Source organism: Streptopelia decaocto (genome assembly GCF_964273445.1).
Source record: "Streptopelia decaocto genome assembly, chromosome: 5".
NCBI classification, from domain to species: domain Eukaryota; kingdom Metazoa; phylum Chordata; class Aves; order Columbiformes; family Columbidae; genus Streptopelia; species Streptopelia decaocto.
The window spans coordinates 17,166,225-17,182,473 of NC_138659.1; the positions used below are offsets into that span (position 1 = coordinate 17,166,225).

General features: G+C 37.1%; 1 protein-coding gene and 1 long non-coding RNA gene across 4 annotated transcripts in view; one reads left to right on the forward strand and one right to left on the reverse strand.

The window, feature by feature from the left end:
* LOC309440458 overlaps nt 1-16,249 on the reverse strand; it is a 95,406-nt gene that overhangs the window by 48,495 nt on the left and 30,662 nt on the right. The gene's annotated exons all lie outside the window — the stretch shown is intronic.
* Nucleotides 1,318-14,470, forward strand: RGS13 (regulator of G protein signaling 13). 3 transcript variants are annotated; one of them, XM_082054139.1, is made up of 6 exons: nt 1,318-1,562; nt 3,712-3,775; nt 4,263-4,331; nt 6,848-6,909; nt 8,696-8,862; nt 11,248-14,470. In XM_082054139.1, the coding sequence occupies exons 3-6, from the start codon at nt 4,267-4,269 to the stop codon at nt 11,443-11,445; spliced, it is 492 nt and encodes a 163-aa protein (XP_081910265.1). In that variant the 5' UTR covers nt 1,318-1,562; nt 3,712-3,775; nt 4,263-4,266; the 3' UTR covers nt 11,446-14,470. The 3 variants fall into 3 exon arrangements, with proteins under 3 accessions (XP_081910265.1, XP_081910266.1, XP_081910267.1); XM_082054140.1 differs by having other exon boundaries at nt 3,716-3,775; XM_082054141.1 differs by lacking the exon at nt 3,712-3,775 and having other exon boundaries at nt 4,264-4,331.

The window sequence follows — 16,249 nt, forward strand, 5'->3', positions numbered from 1 at the left end:
TTTGTTGCAATAAGAAGATATATTTAAGCTTTTGCAAGCGAACTTGCATATGCACATGTGTATACACACAAGATTTTTACAAAATATATGTAAATTAAATAGTTAAATACTGGTTCAAATAACTAGTGGAGACTATTCACTTAATTGGGATTTTTATTATGCAACTCTTCCAGAGTGACATTTATTCATACGGTGCTTTTTTTTCCTTTTTGAATCCTCCCTTTCCATAGGCACAGGCCAGGTCCCGTGGGAAGTTCCTTGCAGGCAGTTCCTGCTGCCCTGCTCAGACACCAGGTTCTGCCCTGGGTGTGCACACCACACACGGCTCCTCCCCAGCAGAAGCATTATGGCTGGTCCACCCCTCTACACTCAGCCTGTGTACCAGTAGGGTGAGCTGCAATAAAATAAATGAGTGTACTGTAAATGTTGTAGGCTCAAACTTCAACTGAAGTTCAAACACTACATGGTTCATGCTTTGCCTAGGAGGTATTGTGAGAGAAAAAGAAATATTAGTCAAAACGGAGAGATGAGACAGAAAGAAACATTGCAGACTGTTCACAGCTGGGCTGTCAGGTGGAGCAGAGGAAAGACCAACCTTTGCCTCCTGACACTGCCACCCTGTGCCTTGTAGACACCAGCAAATCCAAAGAGATCACAACTACACACAGAAAGAACAGAAAGCCCTCTAGAAAGTTTTTTTTCCCCTCTCTGTGACTAATTTACAACAACTACCTGAGCTAGTGCTATCTCCACAGCCCCAGTATCACCACAAACCAGGCTACCACTGGTATGAAGAGAGCTACTCCGGCACTATGGCGCTGCGTGGCTGCTTTGACACATTTAGCTAAAGAAGATCAAGTGAAACATGCACAACTTGAGTTTCAATTTAAAGTGAGGCCTTCACATGGACAATAGCTATGAGAAAAATGGCAGAGGACCTCATAGACATCTAAAGAAAGTTCTGCTCTAACATCGCCCTGGTGGTGTATAGTACATAAAAGCCTTACACAAATGTGTCAGAGCAGAAAATAAAGGTTCTCTCCCAAGGCAGCCCAAAGTACTTGCTTCATAATGCTGCCTCTAAGAGGATGAAACTTGGTTTTAGTACAAGGGTACGTTTGCCTTTCATCTTGCAAGTTCAACATAGACTTTAGATTTCATATAAAGAATTCTGATAAAGGGATGGAAAATATTGGTCACAAAACCTGGACAATACATGCAATATTTCAATGAAGTAAAACAGAGCTTCAATTCATTTTACAGCTGATCAGAAGAGAAGCAAGATAATTTCAGAGTAAGCAGCCTCTATCAGTGGTGCATCAGTCCAACTGAACTTTTTCTGATAAAAACCACAGCCACTGTTTGCTTATGGTATGTACAGAAAGGAGTTGGGCGCTAACATAAGCAGCATAGACACCGCCAAAGGGTAGTAAGTGCTTCTACACTACAAGAAAATAATGAAAAACAAACAAACAGGTCAAGGAATTTGGAAAATTATCCCTACAAATACAACTACTAAATGAAACTTTTTAACCAAGGGAGAAAATCCAAGAAGAGTTTCTGTAAGTATGAGGTTTTTTACTTTGAAATATTATCAGAAAAGTATAGCAAAGGCAGGGAAACATTTTTCTCTTGGCATGTAAAGTTACCTCAGAATAGCAAAGGCATTCATTTTAGAAATGTTTCTGATGTATAAACTTTATTCTTATTTATATATAAATATTTTGCATAATACTCTTAGAACAAACAAACTAAGCTGAGTGAAGCTGCAGAAGGCAATTCACTAGAACTTTTATACAGCGGTTTCTCTCGAAGGCTCTCCTGAATCCTACGCTGTGTACTAAAAACTGTGACATAAGGTAGCTTACAGATTGAACTGGCACAGCATAAGGGAGCTGGAAAGCCAAAAATTATGTTATAGTTCAAAAAATAGAGCTTGTTCTTTGATCTACCAAAGCAGTTCTCCTGATATTTTTTCAATATAAATTATGATAGCAGTTAAACAGTCATTTCCAGATCAGTACTGCTTACATATTTTACAGACATTAACATAATAATGACAGGCAATTCCTTCTTGAAAGTGCTGTAACCATGTGACTTTCTTTTTGATTACAAGACCTGCAAGGGAACGCAGGTCCTGCATGTTAAAGAACTTGTGGCCTTGTTGCAATAAAACCTTATAATGAGCAAACAAAAATGATACTACCTGTTATTTATATGGAACAGGTGCAAACAGCTCCCACGATCCAAATCGAGTTAGCTGAACACTGCAAAGCTGTAGTAAGTAGTTAAGATGTAGATGGGCTGCCGTTTACAGCAGAAGATAGGACACTAACATAGATAAGTCCCAGGCTGCGCTTACAAAGATCAGCCGGTTCAAAACTGACATGTTGTAGCTTTGTGTGCTATTCCTGTCTTATTTTAGGGCTATGGCCAGCAGAAACAAGCAACATTAAACTCATGAAGCATAGATTATGCTTCAGTGGAAAAACGACATTCCAAAAAAGCACTGAAAAAGATAAAATCAGCATGCTCTGTTCCTCAGTCTTTTAAGAAATATTTCTAATATAAAAGGAAGAGAGAACCACAAAGCCTATATGTATGCTTGGCAAATGTGTGTACTCAACAAGCCCTGGGGAACAATACTTGCTTAAAGCCTTTAACTCAAATTAAAACGGTTCCTTGGAACAACAACATTTCCTTAGACAAATGAGACTTCATGCAGCAGTCACCTGAAGAAAAAAATTACTGATTAACACTTCGAATTCTGATGGAAGTAGCTGAACTAGATTATCTAATATTGCTTCATCTAATATTTCTTAAGCATTTCTGTATAGTGGGCAACCAACATAAGCTTATTCAGGTTTCAAAAAAGCCACAAAGCCTGTGTTTTTTTTATATTCCAGTAAATAGAAGAACTGCAGTATGAAAACACCCAAAATAGAGGGCATTGGGTAAAATTGTCTAAAATAAGGTGATAAGCAACAACCATATGCCAGAATTTAAATGCATAACCTCAGCTTAAATACAGAATATTGCATAGTTTTAAAAGATTGCTTTTAGGCAGAGGGTGAAGTGAGTAAATACTGGTGAAATGAATAGGCACATGTAGAGGAAATCATACAGAAACCAAGCAGAGCGTGTAGTTCAGAGAATTCCACAAAAGTAGGAACCAGGCAATGGAAATTAAGTTTTAATATCCTGTAGGAAATCTACTGGGTAAGACTCTCATATAATGTAGAATTGGATATAGATGTAAGGAAACAAGGAAAATAAGACTAAAGGTAAATGCAATAACCTCACAGGTTCAGAAGACTGCACAAAGACAGCTTTGCTCTATTTTATTATGCATTTCAAGAAAAAATTGGTTGTATGAGGAGCATGTGCCAATCAAACCCAAACCTGAAAAAAAAAGTGAGTTTAAATAAATAATGTATAAGACTAGTGTTTCGACTTCAGGCAGGTGTATACAGATCTTTCGAGGTCCCTTCCAATCCCTAGAATTCTATGATTCTATGAAAGCCAAAGGAGAAGAAATAGACATACTTGAGGTCACAAGTGGTTTTTTGTTTGTTTGTTTGTTTGGTTGATTTGTTTTTTGTTTGTGGGTTTTTTGGTTGGTTTTTTGGTGTGTGTGTGTGTGTGTGTGTGTGTGTGTGTGTGTGTGTGCACGCGCGTGCTTTTTTGGTGTTGTTTTTTGTTTGTTTTCAGACAGACTGCCTCATTCCTAACAAAGAGTTACACCTTTTCTTTTGGATATCATCTCTACACAACAGTAAGTTTAATACCAATTTTTATTGACTTTGAGATATTTGCTGGACAAATCTCAATGTTAATCTCAGGCGCTTAACAAACTACTCAGCACTGTCCTGTTTACATTGAACTCTGATCCCTGATGCAGGTCACCCTGAGCTTTCAGGGAAAAGATTCCTGGTTTTCTTCTGCCTTGGGTCAGGGTCACATTTGTAATCTCTTTCCACATTTAGAGAAGCAAAGAGAGAGAATTATTAACACTTCTATTTTTCCCTAAGGGATATCAATTGCACTGTTTGATTTTTTTTTTTTTTTAATATTAATTTGTTTTAAGTTCTTGCATGTTACAAACATATTATTTCATCTAATGCTTTGGTCATGACTCAAAGATTAGATACATAAAATACGAATACTGCTAGAACTGGTAGGATTCCTATAATATAAGTGGAAATTAAGATAGCCAGAACTAAGCACAGCAGGTTTAAAACTCACATATTTTCCATATTTAGGAGAATGAGTCCAAATACTTGCTGGCTTTGCAAGATATTCAGAGCAGAAGAAAAAGGGATCAGTTCTAAGTAAGTAACTATAAGATTCTTATGTTCAGGAGTACATGCACCTGTAAGTTAGGAGGGACAAAAATCTCAAAATTTGCAATGGAAGTTTTCTTTGCAAACTTAAGATCATGGAAAAGAGTGCAACATTTTCATAACTGCCCCAGCTGACCACCTTCATACAGCCAATTCCTTTATATTAAATAGGCATGGGCTTAAACTAACCTCTGGATTAAGTCCAGATTCGGGCCTGTGAAGAATTTGTAATACAAATATTTTGGGTCAGTCCTTTAAAAGAATTCAGACTGTCGGCAAACGTTGAATAGTACGCATGTGGTGGATAAGAGACCAAGTGCCTCCTGCAAGTCCTCAGCTGCCACCAGCCTCAGCAGAGGCCAACCATGGCTGGAACTTGGGTCAGCACATCACACTGGGGTGGTGAAATGCCATCCAACCCGCCTGCCAGCTGCTATCAGATCATACATGGGATTGATTTACTGATTAAAGTGTGTCTTCCACAGCAACGCTGAGGTGTGTCTGATGACCTCACCCAACTGGCACTTTCAGAAGTCAAGTGGCAGAAATCCAGACAGCATTTTGAAAAATGCCTCCTGGATGAGGACTCCTCTCCCCAACATCAGTGGCCAGGGCAGCCCCTTACACTGGAGAGGGTACAATAAGCGAATGACAGCTCCACAAGACACTACAACAGCATTTTTCCAATTAATTTGGAGTCCCAGCTATAAAGTCTTAGTTATTTTTGGACAATATTCAGGGTTTTTTTTTCAGTGTAATATATGTTATTCAGCAAATTCAATCACATTGCAAATCAGTGCATGTTTAGTGTCAGCGCAGCAGCTGTAAAAGTGGCATTAATACAGATCCCAATAACCCGTGTTCACATTTCCCTTACTGCCTTTCATATGTTCCTGATTTTAAAATACAAGTAAAAAGGTTTTCCTCTGTGTCATCTGTCCCATCAGGCAGTGTTCTTTCTGCTTCACAAATTAATACTAAAGACAAAATAATTAGAAATGGAAATAAGATGTCCCTATTGACGATGCTCAGAGAGACAGACAAGATTTTCACTTGTTCTATATACAAGTGCTGTTGCTGAGGGGAAAATTATCTGCATCAATAACAGTGAATTTGACTCAGAAGCAGCTCTTCAGGAACAAAAAAAGCATTCAAAGTACTAGAGATTCTCACTCCCCACAATACATGCTTCCTGAATTTGTACAGAGAGGAGGCCGGTAGCTCACAACAAAGAGAAAAAAAATTATCTTTTACTGACAAGAGCTACTAGCAAGTTACTGACACCACGATTTGATAATAGTAATAAGTATTATTATATATTTCTCTGATCAGGTCTGACTGATCAGGAAAGCCCGACAAGACAATCAGTAAATCACAGCATGTACAGCTATCACAGCATGACAATTATATAAAGTTAAAAATAAATGGGTGATCACCAGTTAAAAAAACTATAACGATTGTTATGTAGCAGAAATCTATGAAGCACCATGCAGCACACATACCAGAGTCAATTTTGCTTTTAATTTAAAATAAAAAAGTTCTGTGATACTAAGTAACTGTTGTCAAAATTACAGCTCTTATGAAAACATAATACTCAATAAGAAGGGTTCTCCACCCAGTTTTGGCTGATGCATAACGGAAAGCACCCACTGGAATACATCCCATGTGCTTTTTTCTACTAATATAAGCATAAGCATTTTTTCCAAGTTACCAGCATTGATGTCCTATAACTGCAATGCTTAAAAACCAGTCGGTGTAAGTGGAGCTACATGCACTTAAATGGACCTATTTGCCCTCAAACATTTGTTTTTCCTTAAATTGTTTAGTCTCTCACCTCACAACTTCCATGCTGGTTCCCAGAATCAGGCAAGAGACTCCGACAGACTTATGAAATTATTGCTTAAGAGCAGCAAACGTGAAAGAAAGAAATCTGATTTTAGTCACCTCCAAGAACTGTCTAGATTAGCAATAATGTGTCATACTGCACTGTAAACAACTGGAGAGAGATGGAAGCTAAGACTGTATTAACCTTTCATTATTTACTTTATGTTCCGAGCTTATATTCAGCTCTCAGGTGACAGGTCAACTTAGATGTTAAAGGCCTTTAAGTATTACGAGATCTCAGGCCTTTAAAGACTTTGCTACTAAATACAAACATCAGTATTTGAAATGATACAATTATTCCTGTCCCAAAGAAGTTGCTATCTAGAAAGCTAGTACTTTCCTTGTGCTTCTCCTAAGCACAATTTACGTAAGTGAATGTCATTTCCAAAGGAATTACATGGGACCACCTTGAGATGGAACTGTACTTGTTACAGCATGAGGAGTATTTGCTTCAGCATAGTAAACACAAGATCTGGGACATACAGAAAAATTCTTTAAAATGTAAGTTTCATATAGATCTTATTTAAATTAGGGAACAGATTTTCAATAAAGTAATTTCATTTATTTTTTTTTACACTTTGAACCACAGCTAAACCTATAATAATCTCCTTTTTCCTAAGATTGTCTTCGGAGGAAGTGCTGCAATGGTCCCAGTCTTTTGATAAGCTGATAACAAGTAAATGTAAGTAATTGTATCCCAGATGAATTACTGACAAAAGTTCCCATGATGCAAAATCAACAAGTCATGCAGTAAAAATATATGCTGTGTTATAACCAGCTAATGAAAACACCTTTGTGTGGCACACTTAGCATGCATCACACTGAAAAGAAACGTAGCATGCTGTAAATGCTTTCTCAAACTTGCCATTTCTGCAAGCACATGTAATTCTTATAAAGACACATGATAAGGGCTGGTTTATCTGCTATATCCCCACTTAACAGCAATATATATTAGAAGAAAGTGAAAGAAGATTCTTGGGAAATCCTGTGTATGGCAAAGACACCACAGCTGATGGTACATCTGTAGAGTTAAATCCATGGAACTTAGACCCTCATCTCATGTATAGGAAGAGCTGTAGCTTCAGTAACAAACCTGAACTTTCCCTCTCCAGCATTCTCCTGCCTCATTCAGAGCTCTCCCAAATTTCTCATATGGCCGCCAGTCTGGAACATCACTGCTGACCTACTTTTTTTAAAACATTGATGGAAAAGTCGCAGAGTTACATCAGAAGCCTCTAAAAATTATTACGGAGGACTAGCATTATTTTCTAACTACAGACAAACTACAAAGAGCAAGACGATTAACAGACAGAATTTGTAACAAGTCAAAAGAAAAATATTTTGCCTTTAAAATCTTTAACAGTAAACAACCTGGTGTGTTACAGTTTGCACGGAAAGCAGAGGGATAAAGTGAACAACAGCCAGCATTTACAAGAGACTAAATTAAAACACAAGCAACAGGCAGTGCTCAGTGTCTTTAGAAACATGGAAGCCCATAAAATGCTGTAGCTTCCAGCAGTGCTCAGATGCTGCCCTTCTTAAAATACCTTGCTCCCTGTACTTAGATTTGTTGATTTTGGATTTAAATGCTTAATGATATAAGAAAATGCAAAGGTGTACTCACATGAAAAGCCAAAAGCTCTAAATCAAATGGATATGCAGCTCTTTATGAAAGGCGAGCAAAGTGTTCACCTGTCTTAGGTTTTGCTCTGAAAGTACAGAGACCACTCCTGCTCAAGAGCCAGCACAGAGTGAAGCCTCAGAAGGGTTCTCCTGGCCAGAGGCATTTTAACAACATTATTGACTAATCCTGTACAAAGCAAGACTAACGACATGACAAAAGGCAGCGTCAGAAATTTAATCTTTGCCAAAATCCCACGGATTGCTGCTGTCAAACTCTATTGCCAGGTGTTTCAAAGATATTCTCGGGTGCAGAACCACTTATTTGCTGAACAGATTCTTCTTTTAACTGTTTAACTTCGGTCAATACAGCAGCAAGAAAAACGTTATTTCCCCCACCCCCCCATTGCTTTTTTCCCAAATTCTTACACCAAGAAAATAATTATATATATATATATATATTTACTCAAATCATGATTATTTGATAACACTTACATATCTTCTGTACAAAACTAGAACAGGGATTTCAAAGTAATTGTCAGCCTTTTGATATGTTTGATGAAGTTTGCACAGACCAGGAAGAATGAAGTTCTCAGCACTCTGTCCCTGCACAGTGAAATGTCGCCGAGGTTAAAGAGAGCTCTGCACAGGCAGGAAAATGCGATGTTGAAATGTAGGGTTCCAGGGTTAGTGTGTTTAATTCCCCACTTTGACATAATCTAGTAAAAATATTTATAGGAGTACAATCAAGAATTATACAGCCTTGTAAACACCCTTATTGTCTTCGAAGGACTCTAAAGGTAATGCATATAGTCATGGTATGTGAATTTGGTTTCTGAAATTTACAGATGGGCCTATGATCTACAAGACCTACTTGAAGACAGAGCACAGTGATGAAAACATAGAATTCTGGCTTGCTTGTGAAGCTTATAAGAAGATCACATCACAGAGGAAAAGGATTTCTGTGGCAAGGAAACTTTTTACACATTACATTCAACCCCAGGCTCCCAATGAGGTGACACACAATAACATGAGTTCTCTGTTTCCTCTAATAGCAATCCTGATGTGTAATGTAGCTGACAAAAAGCAATAACAAATGGCTAGCATCTCATCTTAAAGGGAGTGAAAACTTTGCTATTCATCCACCCCAAACTCTTCTGCATCCAGAATGTTAATACTTGCCTTGACATCTTGTCTATAGGTATATCTTTATATCTGCCAAGGATACAAAGCAAAAGGCACAACTAGATTAAGAACCAAGTTCTTGGATTAATTCCAGTCTTTTTAGCATCTGATCTAGGGTTCATTGATATGATTTTAATAGATTCTGGATTATGCCATTGCTACATGTATATGTTACTCTGGTCTTTGCAAGAGTAAATATAAATGAACGAAGTAAAAACTCTACCCAGTGCTGTCCTCTGTGTAAAATGGGCTAAAAGAAAGGTTCCAATATAGATTAATTATTTTCTGCTTCCAGCAGCACACAGTTTAGGGAAGACAGAACAGATTTGTATGTAAAATGTTTGAGGGTGATTTTCTTTCCAACATAAAGAAAAAAAAAGGTCATTCCTGCTCAGCCAGTCATGCTCTACGACCTTTAGCTGTCCCTGCTTATTACTCTCTTTGCAAAATTAAGCTAATACTGGCTTTTACTGCTGTTGCCTCTGATAGAATGACATAACTAAAAAAAAAATCCGGCTAGATTATTTTCTGGTTTATGTGTAAAAATAAAACTATAATAGAGTCTCAAATAGGACCCTCCCTGTTGACACTGAAGGGCAAGCCAAAACCAACTCAGCTGGGTTCCCAAATGTTGGCAGAGAGCACTTGATGCTTTAAATGACTAAACCACTCCCATGAATCCAAACCTTGAAGAAATTTTAAAGTTCCCTCTGTTGGTTTTGAATGCCAATTGGAAAGACAATACATTTTTCTGTCTTCTTCTCATTTATTTTATTTTTAGCATGTGCAACAATAGGAAACTCAGCAAGACATTTGCATTTCCAAAAAAAACCCCACAACTCGGTAATATCAACCACAAATTCATTAACCAAAAGTAAGGGCTTAAATCAGGACAGTTAAAAATATGCTGTGTGGTTTGGTTGGTTTTTTTGTTTTGTTTTGGGTTTTTTTTGGTGTTTTTTTGTTTGTTTGTTTTTTCTAAATTAATACTTATGTTAATCTTGCTCTTGGCTGTCTGGTTTCTGGGTATTCACAACTCTGCCTTTACATTTTCTTGATATTCATGGTTAAAACAAGAACTAGGTATCACTCTAAAAAGGTGGATGCTCATGAGGACTTTAAACACAGTTTATATTAAAATTTCAGCAGCATTTAGAAGATGCAAGTCAAATGACCTCTCTGGAAGAACAACATCCCAACACATGAAAGACATCAGCACTAACTTCACATCTTTAGAGTGCTTCTCTCAATACTGATGAAGTCAAGCTGAAAAAAAGCAATTTAATTCATCATGAGCTAATGGATTATCAAAAGTTTGCATTGTATCTGCTATACTTTCCTGTTGCTAAAACTTTCTACTCTTAGACACCCACAGACCTTCAGCTTTTCTGCTACAAATCCTGGATTGCAGCAGAAGAGCTCTAGGAATCAGAACACTTTTCCTTAACAAGGTTGATATACGGGCTCAGTTTTATCTCAGAGATCATAATAATTTTTAGCAAGGGGTTTTCACAGGTACTGTGCACCTCCAGGCACTTGGACTCATTAGAACTCAGAAGTCAGGCTTCCTCTTCAGGGATCTAATCCCAGCTCTAGGAACAATTCTTTGCAAAAAGGGGGTTGGATATCAGCACCTTTTAGCTTTTCCTTTCACTGCAACCACTCCATGTCCTCAGGTCTTCCTCCTCTCCTGAATCATATATATGTTCTTATCCTTCTTAGAAGTAGTGAGGAAAATATATATTGCTTAACATGCCTAAGGTTTGAAGTCTTTGGCCCATATTCTACATATGGGCCCAGCAACAGTGAGTTTACTACTGGTCTTGACCTCCGCTGATCACAACAGCTGGGATTAAACTGGCTTTTCTGTTAGGGATATGGGGCAGACTGGGAAACTCGGACACCTCCTAGTCTTGAAGGGTTCTGGTCCCCAAGGGAACAAGCTCTCCATCCAGCCATTAACATGCCTCTTACTAAATCAAACACCAAAAGAGGAACAAATTGGTCAACTAATAAGACAGGATACTCTGGCATTACAGGGAGAAATCCACTCTGGTAGAATCCACGTTTTTGGTTAGGTGCTGATATTAGAGGTTACATACAAAGATATAAATAAAAGGCATTCATTACAAGCCTCCTAAATTCAATCTTCCTTACCCTTCCTTGGCATATATTCAGTGATGCTTCAGTATAATAATTCTTTTTTCTGTTTCAGATTAACATTGACAGTCCTGTGAGGAATGCAATTACAAGGAATATTCAAGAAGCAACACAATCCTGTTTTGACGAAGCACAGAGAATAATTTACATGCACATGGAAAGAGATTCTTATCCACGATTTCTTGAATCAAATTTCTATCAAAAACTCAAACACAGCCTTCAAACTCATGGAAATAATTCAATGGTAAACTAAAGAGAAAGGCTGAAAACTTCAAAAGGTTTCTTCTGGAATGCCAGTGTTTTAAAGTAGACAGGAAAAATCAGGTAGTAGGCAATTACTAATACTAAGCTGCTGAACTGGTCTGTAGCTGTTAGAATTAATGACGGACTACCTTCCACCTTCCCTTTCTTTTCCCATGGAGGAGTCCCATTTATTTTCCTCTCCCCTCATTAAAACCCTAAAAACTAGGTATTAAAAATTTCAGTCAGAAATTATAGCCTAAGATTCCAGTCTTTTATTGACATTTGACAACTCTAATAACATACTTTCAGTATTCTTGTTTTGAGAGATCTGAAATAAAATAGTTTTGCTGCTAGGAATTAAATATTTATTTAGCTATATGTAACACAGAAGAAAAAATACATGCATTGCTATATTTCGGGGTTTTTTTGTTTTATTTTTATTTTCTTTCAAAGTAAAAGATAAATTGTGAAGTACAGCTGTTTGCTTCATGTTAAGCTGTGAAGTGCAGTATTCATATGGTGTAGATTCCATTTTTTTGCTGAATTATGGTGTACAATATATGCTATAAAGGTACTTTGTCTACAGTATATGCTATAATACTTTGATCAAGTATCAAAGTACTCTGGTTTACATTCAAAAACCAATCTGACTTCTCAAATCTCATTAAAACTGGATTCTCAATTCTTTTAATGGAGTTCAGCACAGACACTGAAAGCCATAGGAAATCAGGGACCTTTCTAGCATCTGCTCAAACTGCGTTATTCTAAGGAATACAAAGAACAAGCCATTCTGACAGCAGCCCCATAAACCTTGACAGCATCATACTGATCCTCTGGGATGATTTCACAGGAGAAATGAAGTATTCATTCAGCTGGATACATTTATTTGACTAAAGTTACTTACTTCAGTCATGTTGCCAGTTCATGGTTTTTAACAGTTTACTTTAAGCTGTAAACTTGGCTGCCTAGTTTTAAAAGGCAATAATTGTGACGATGTAATAAATTCTTGTTTCACCTTTGTTAGGAAAGCCTAGTCTTTTGATGAAAGGCTCACAGAAGTACTTTGTGCCCCTTAAGTTTTTGTTCTCACTCAGAATTTTCCTAATTTTTTCAATGCAAATGTCTAAGCTTTTTCCTTAGAAACATGAAAACACAGGTCAGTGCAGACAGCAAACAATTGGATTTCACTTTTGTTTCATGTGCCTTGTAGTGAGAAGAAACTATAGTTATTCTTCTAAGATGTTCCTCTTGCCAATGTAATAAGATACGTAAATATATTTTAAGGTAGAGTCTCAATCCCTCACAAAAAAAAATAAAAAATAAAAAATCAATGTTTAGAATCTCTGAGCAGTGGTATAATTATGATGACAGATAAGTATGCTTATCAACAGTTACCATATGCATAATATGTCTGGCTTTGTTTGAAGTTATATTGGTAAATTGTAACTGTGTACATATGCTCTAATGCCAACAGGTAAACTACAGAATGTTATAAGTGATCATATTGTAACATAAATTATCCAAGGCTCCACAAATTATTTTTCTCCATCATTTTTATTAAATTCTCAAGATAATATTTAAGTACGTGTCTAAAGCAGAATACAAAGCAAATCTGAGCATAAACTACATTAGTACCAAAAGCTTTAAGGTAACTTCAGTGTTGTAGGAAAAGAGATAGGAGATAATCCTTTCGTTTTACACTGACCCCATGTAAAAGGATTATCATATGAATGTTTGTATATTCAACTCTTAAAAACCACTTTCAGCAAGCAAGGACTCAGTAGGAAACCCAGCTAGGGATAGTACAGCTTTTGCTGCTGTTAACTTCTGTATGTACGATGCATCAGACCTTGGCTTGATAGATCCTGCAGATGCCACAGCCTCACAAAGAAAAACTGCAGGAGATATTTCAAAAGCCATTCCTTCAGGGTAGCACATTTGTGACAGAAGCCAGTCTGAGTAAGGGGAAAAACAAATAAACAAGGGACTACACTGAAAAGCTTTCCCATTTGTTTTAGATTGGAAATTCAGAAGAGGTAGCTATTGGTCTCTGAGTGGAAGAGGCTTGGGATGACCAAGGATGGTACCTCTCCATACACAAACAGGCTTCACTTGCCATCTTCTGAAGGGGTTACACAAAGAGGCTGCTCAGGTTGTGTGCAGATAGACAGAACCTTTCTGCCTGCAGAAAGCGCTTCATCCAGCTGAAGAAAAAAAAAAAAATCATCTACAAAGAATGCTCAGAGAAATCACAGAGGGACTCTCAGGTTTTTTTAATGGCATGAAATGCTTAGTGTTTATTTTGCTAATAAGTTATGAGTCTAGCAACCCTTGTTGCTGGAGGGTTTATAAACTTTATAATTCCTTCTGAAAATAAGGTTTGAGGTTTTTTTCTTAAAGTTAGAAGGAGGGAGGCTCCTTTTCCCAAAATAGATTTTTTGTTAACTGGTAGAGATATTTCTCTTGCTTGATTTTTCTTTTGTGTTACCACATGTGTGACAATAACAGTTTGTTTCATCAGGTCACATGCTTTGTAGAACAGCAACTAATGGCAGCAGCAATAACAAATCACTGCTTTTAACGTTTTCATTATCAGCACTTGAAGTAACTCAGGTATACTTCCCATTGGCAGACAACACTAAATGCATTTGCTCACATTAATCATTCAAAGCTTCTGTTAAGCAAGATTAAAAAACCAAACTTTAAAATAGCTAAACTGGCAGAACTCTGTCTCATTCTTCCCTCATCTACCTCCCTCATCTGCCAAGTGATGGCAATTCTTCAAATACATTACATTTGACAGGATAATATATATAGATAGATTAATAAAACCACTATAGCAATTACCTGTATTCAACCTTGGAAAATGTTGACCTATTGCGGCTCAAAAAAAAAAAAAAAAAAAAAAAGCACACCACACTGGACAGATTGTCTTGGGGTATTATTTTAGTTTGCTTGTTTTGAAAAGAGCTTACAATTAGATAATTTTACTCGTAAATATGAGCTGTGTTGGCCTAGTTTCTTAATAAAAGTGATGAAATTCATACTCTATGGTTATACTGCTGTTTTCATGAGTTTTATATCCACTCTTGGTGTCGAGGTGATATAATGTAGAAAAACAAATACGAATTGCATATCATGTCTAAAAAGCAAAGTAAAAATCTGCTTATAATTAGAGTCAGTCAAAACAAATCTGCAAGAATAGCAAAGCCTAATCCTTTCCATACAGATGGGTGGTAAATGAGACAATATAATGTCTCTCCCTTGTACCATCGAAACCCTTCAGAGAAAATGATGTTAGGTTTTTCTCTCAAGTTCTCTTGATTATTTCATACTTCCATATTAACTCTAGATATTTCTGCATTTAAATCCCAATAAATACATTGTAGGCAGTCTCACTCTAAGCAGAGTAATTAAGTAATATCCAGAACTTGGTACTGTAGACAACTGATTTAAACAAATATTATGATCAGGGATGTTTACCACTAATTACAGGGCAGATGAAGATGTTTAGGAACCTACAGCCTCAGAAGAAAGGGAAATGACTGCAGCATTTCCAAGTATTGCCAAAGATACAGTACTGTTGCAATCACAGGTCCCTTCAGAAACTGATGTTTGGTCTAACGTTCACTAAACACAGACAAAAGAGTGTAATGGAAGAAGTCTTCTGAAAATAACATTTTGCTGCACGTGCCAATTAGCTGGATTACGTGGCTACAGACCATGGCCTGTTGCGGGCAAAGACTGCGTCATCACACAGCCTTGTCTACAGTCTCCTCCAACAAAGCTTCACAGAGGCGAAGGTGAAGGTGAATTCTCTTGGTAGAATTACAAATTTAATAAGTTGTCAGTAGCACTAACTGTACAGCTCTGAGATCCTTTGTTTTCAAAATATTAAATGTCAAGCTCTACAAAATTTTGTAAAAAAAAATTTCCAAAATTAAAATTAAAAATAGCAGTACCGATTCATGGTCTGATTAGAATACAGAAAGGATTTCAGCTTTTTTTTTTTATGAAAAAGAATAAAAAAGAGACAGCTGCAACAATGTATAGAGAAAGAAAAACACAAGAGGAATGTTTTACATATATTGGGGAAGTAAGTCATGTAGCCAAGCACTCTTTTAGACATTACAGTGTGCAGATTCCAAGACATCACACCAGCAATAAGATATCAGCCACTGCAGCCAAATTGTGAAATTGGTTCTTTAAACTGGAATGTAAATTCATAAAAGCATGATAGCATCATATTATGTGTTCCAGGCAGTGTCCTTCCAGTTAATTTTATGTGTCTGCATATGCTTATAGAAACAGTGACACGGAATGAGCATACTGCAAGCGATCTGTATTAAGCACATATATATTCTGTCTTGACTTGACTGTATAAACACTTTACAGTATGTAGAGCCCGTGGGCTATTTAAGGTTTCCCCTGGGGCTGGTAGATGACACATGGAGGTGGACACACTGCCCATTCCCTGCTGCAGAGGTGAAGGGAGGCCACCGAGTATCCTAGCGCAGCTCAGTGGGACTAGATGCCTATGTTTGCAGAGCTGAATCAAGGCTGCTTTAACTACATTAGGTAAAGGTTTCTCATTTGCTAGCTTATTTTACACAGCCCTAGGATCTTAAACCATTTACTGAAAAGCTTTTTAACCTACAACTTTATTTGCCTTCCAAAACTGCTGTAATATTTATCTCATGAAGACCATACTTACACAGAAATCTTTGTGTCCTCTACCTCAGATTTTGCTCAACTCGAAGTACAATTAAACTATCCGGGGACTAAGAGTAGCTCCTTACTGCAAGGACATGCAC

Bases quoted from the DNA above. Each gene is read 5' to 3' on its own strand.
- RGS13 (XM_082054139.1), top strand. From the start codon at position 4,267: ATGAGTCCAAATACTTGCTGGCTTTGCAAGATATTCAGAGCAGAAGAA. The intron at 4,332-6,847 runs GTAAGTAACTAT...CTTTTTCCTAAG, and splicing joins GAAAAAGGGATCAGTTCTAA to ATTGTCTTCGGAGGAAGTGC. The intron at 8,863-11,247 runs GTGACACACAAT...TTTCTGTTTCAG, and splicing joins AACCCCAGGCTCCCAATGAG to ATTAACATTGACAGTCCTGT.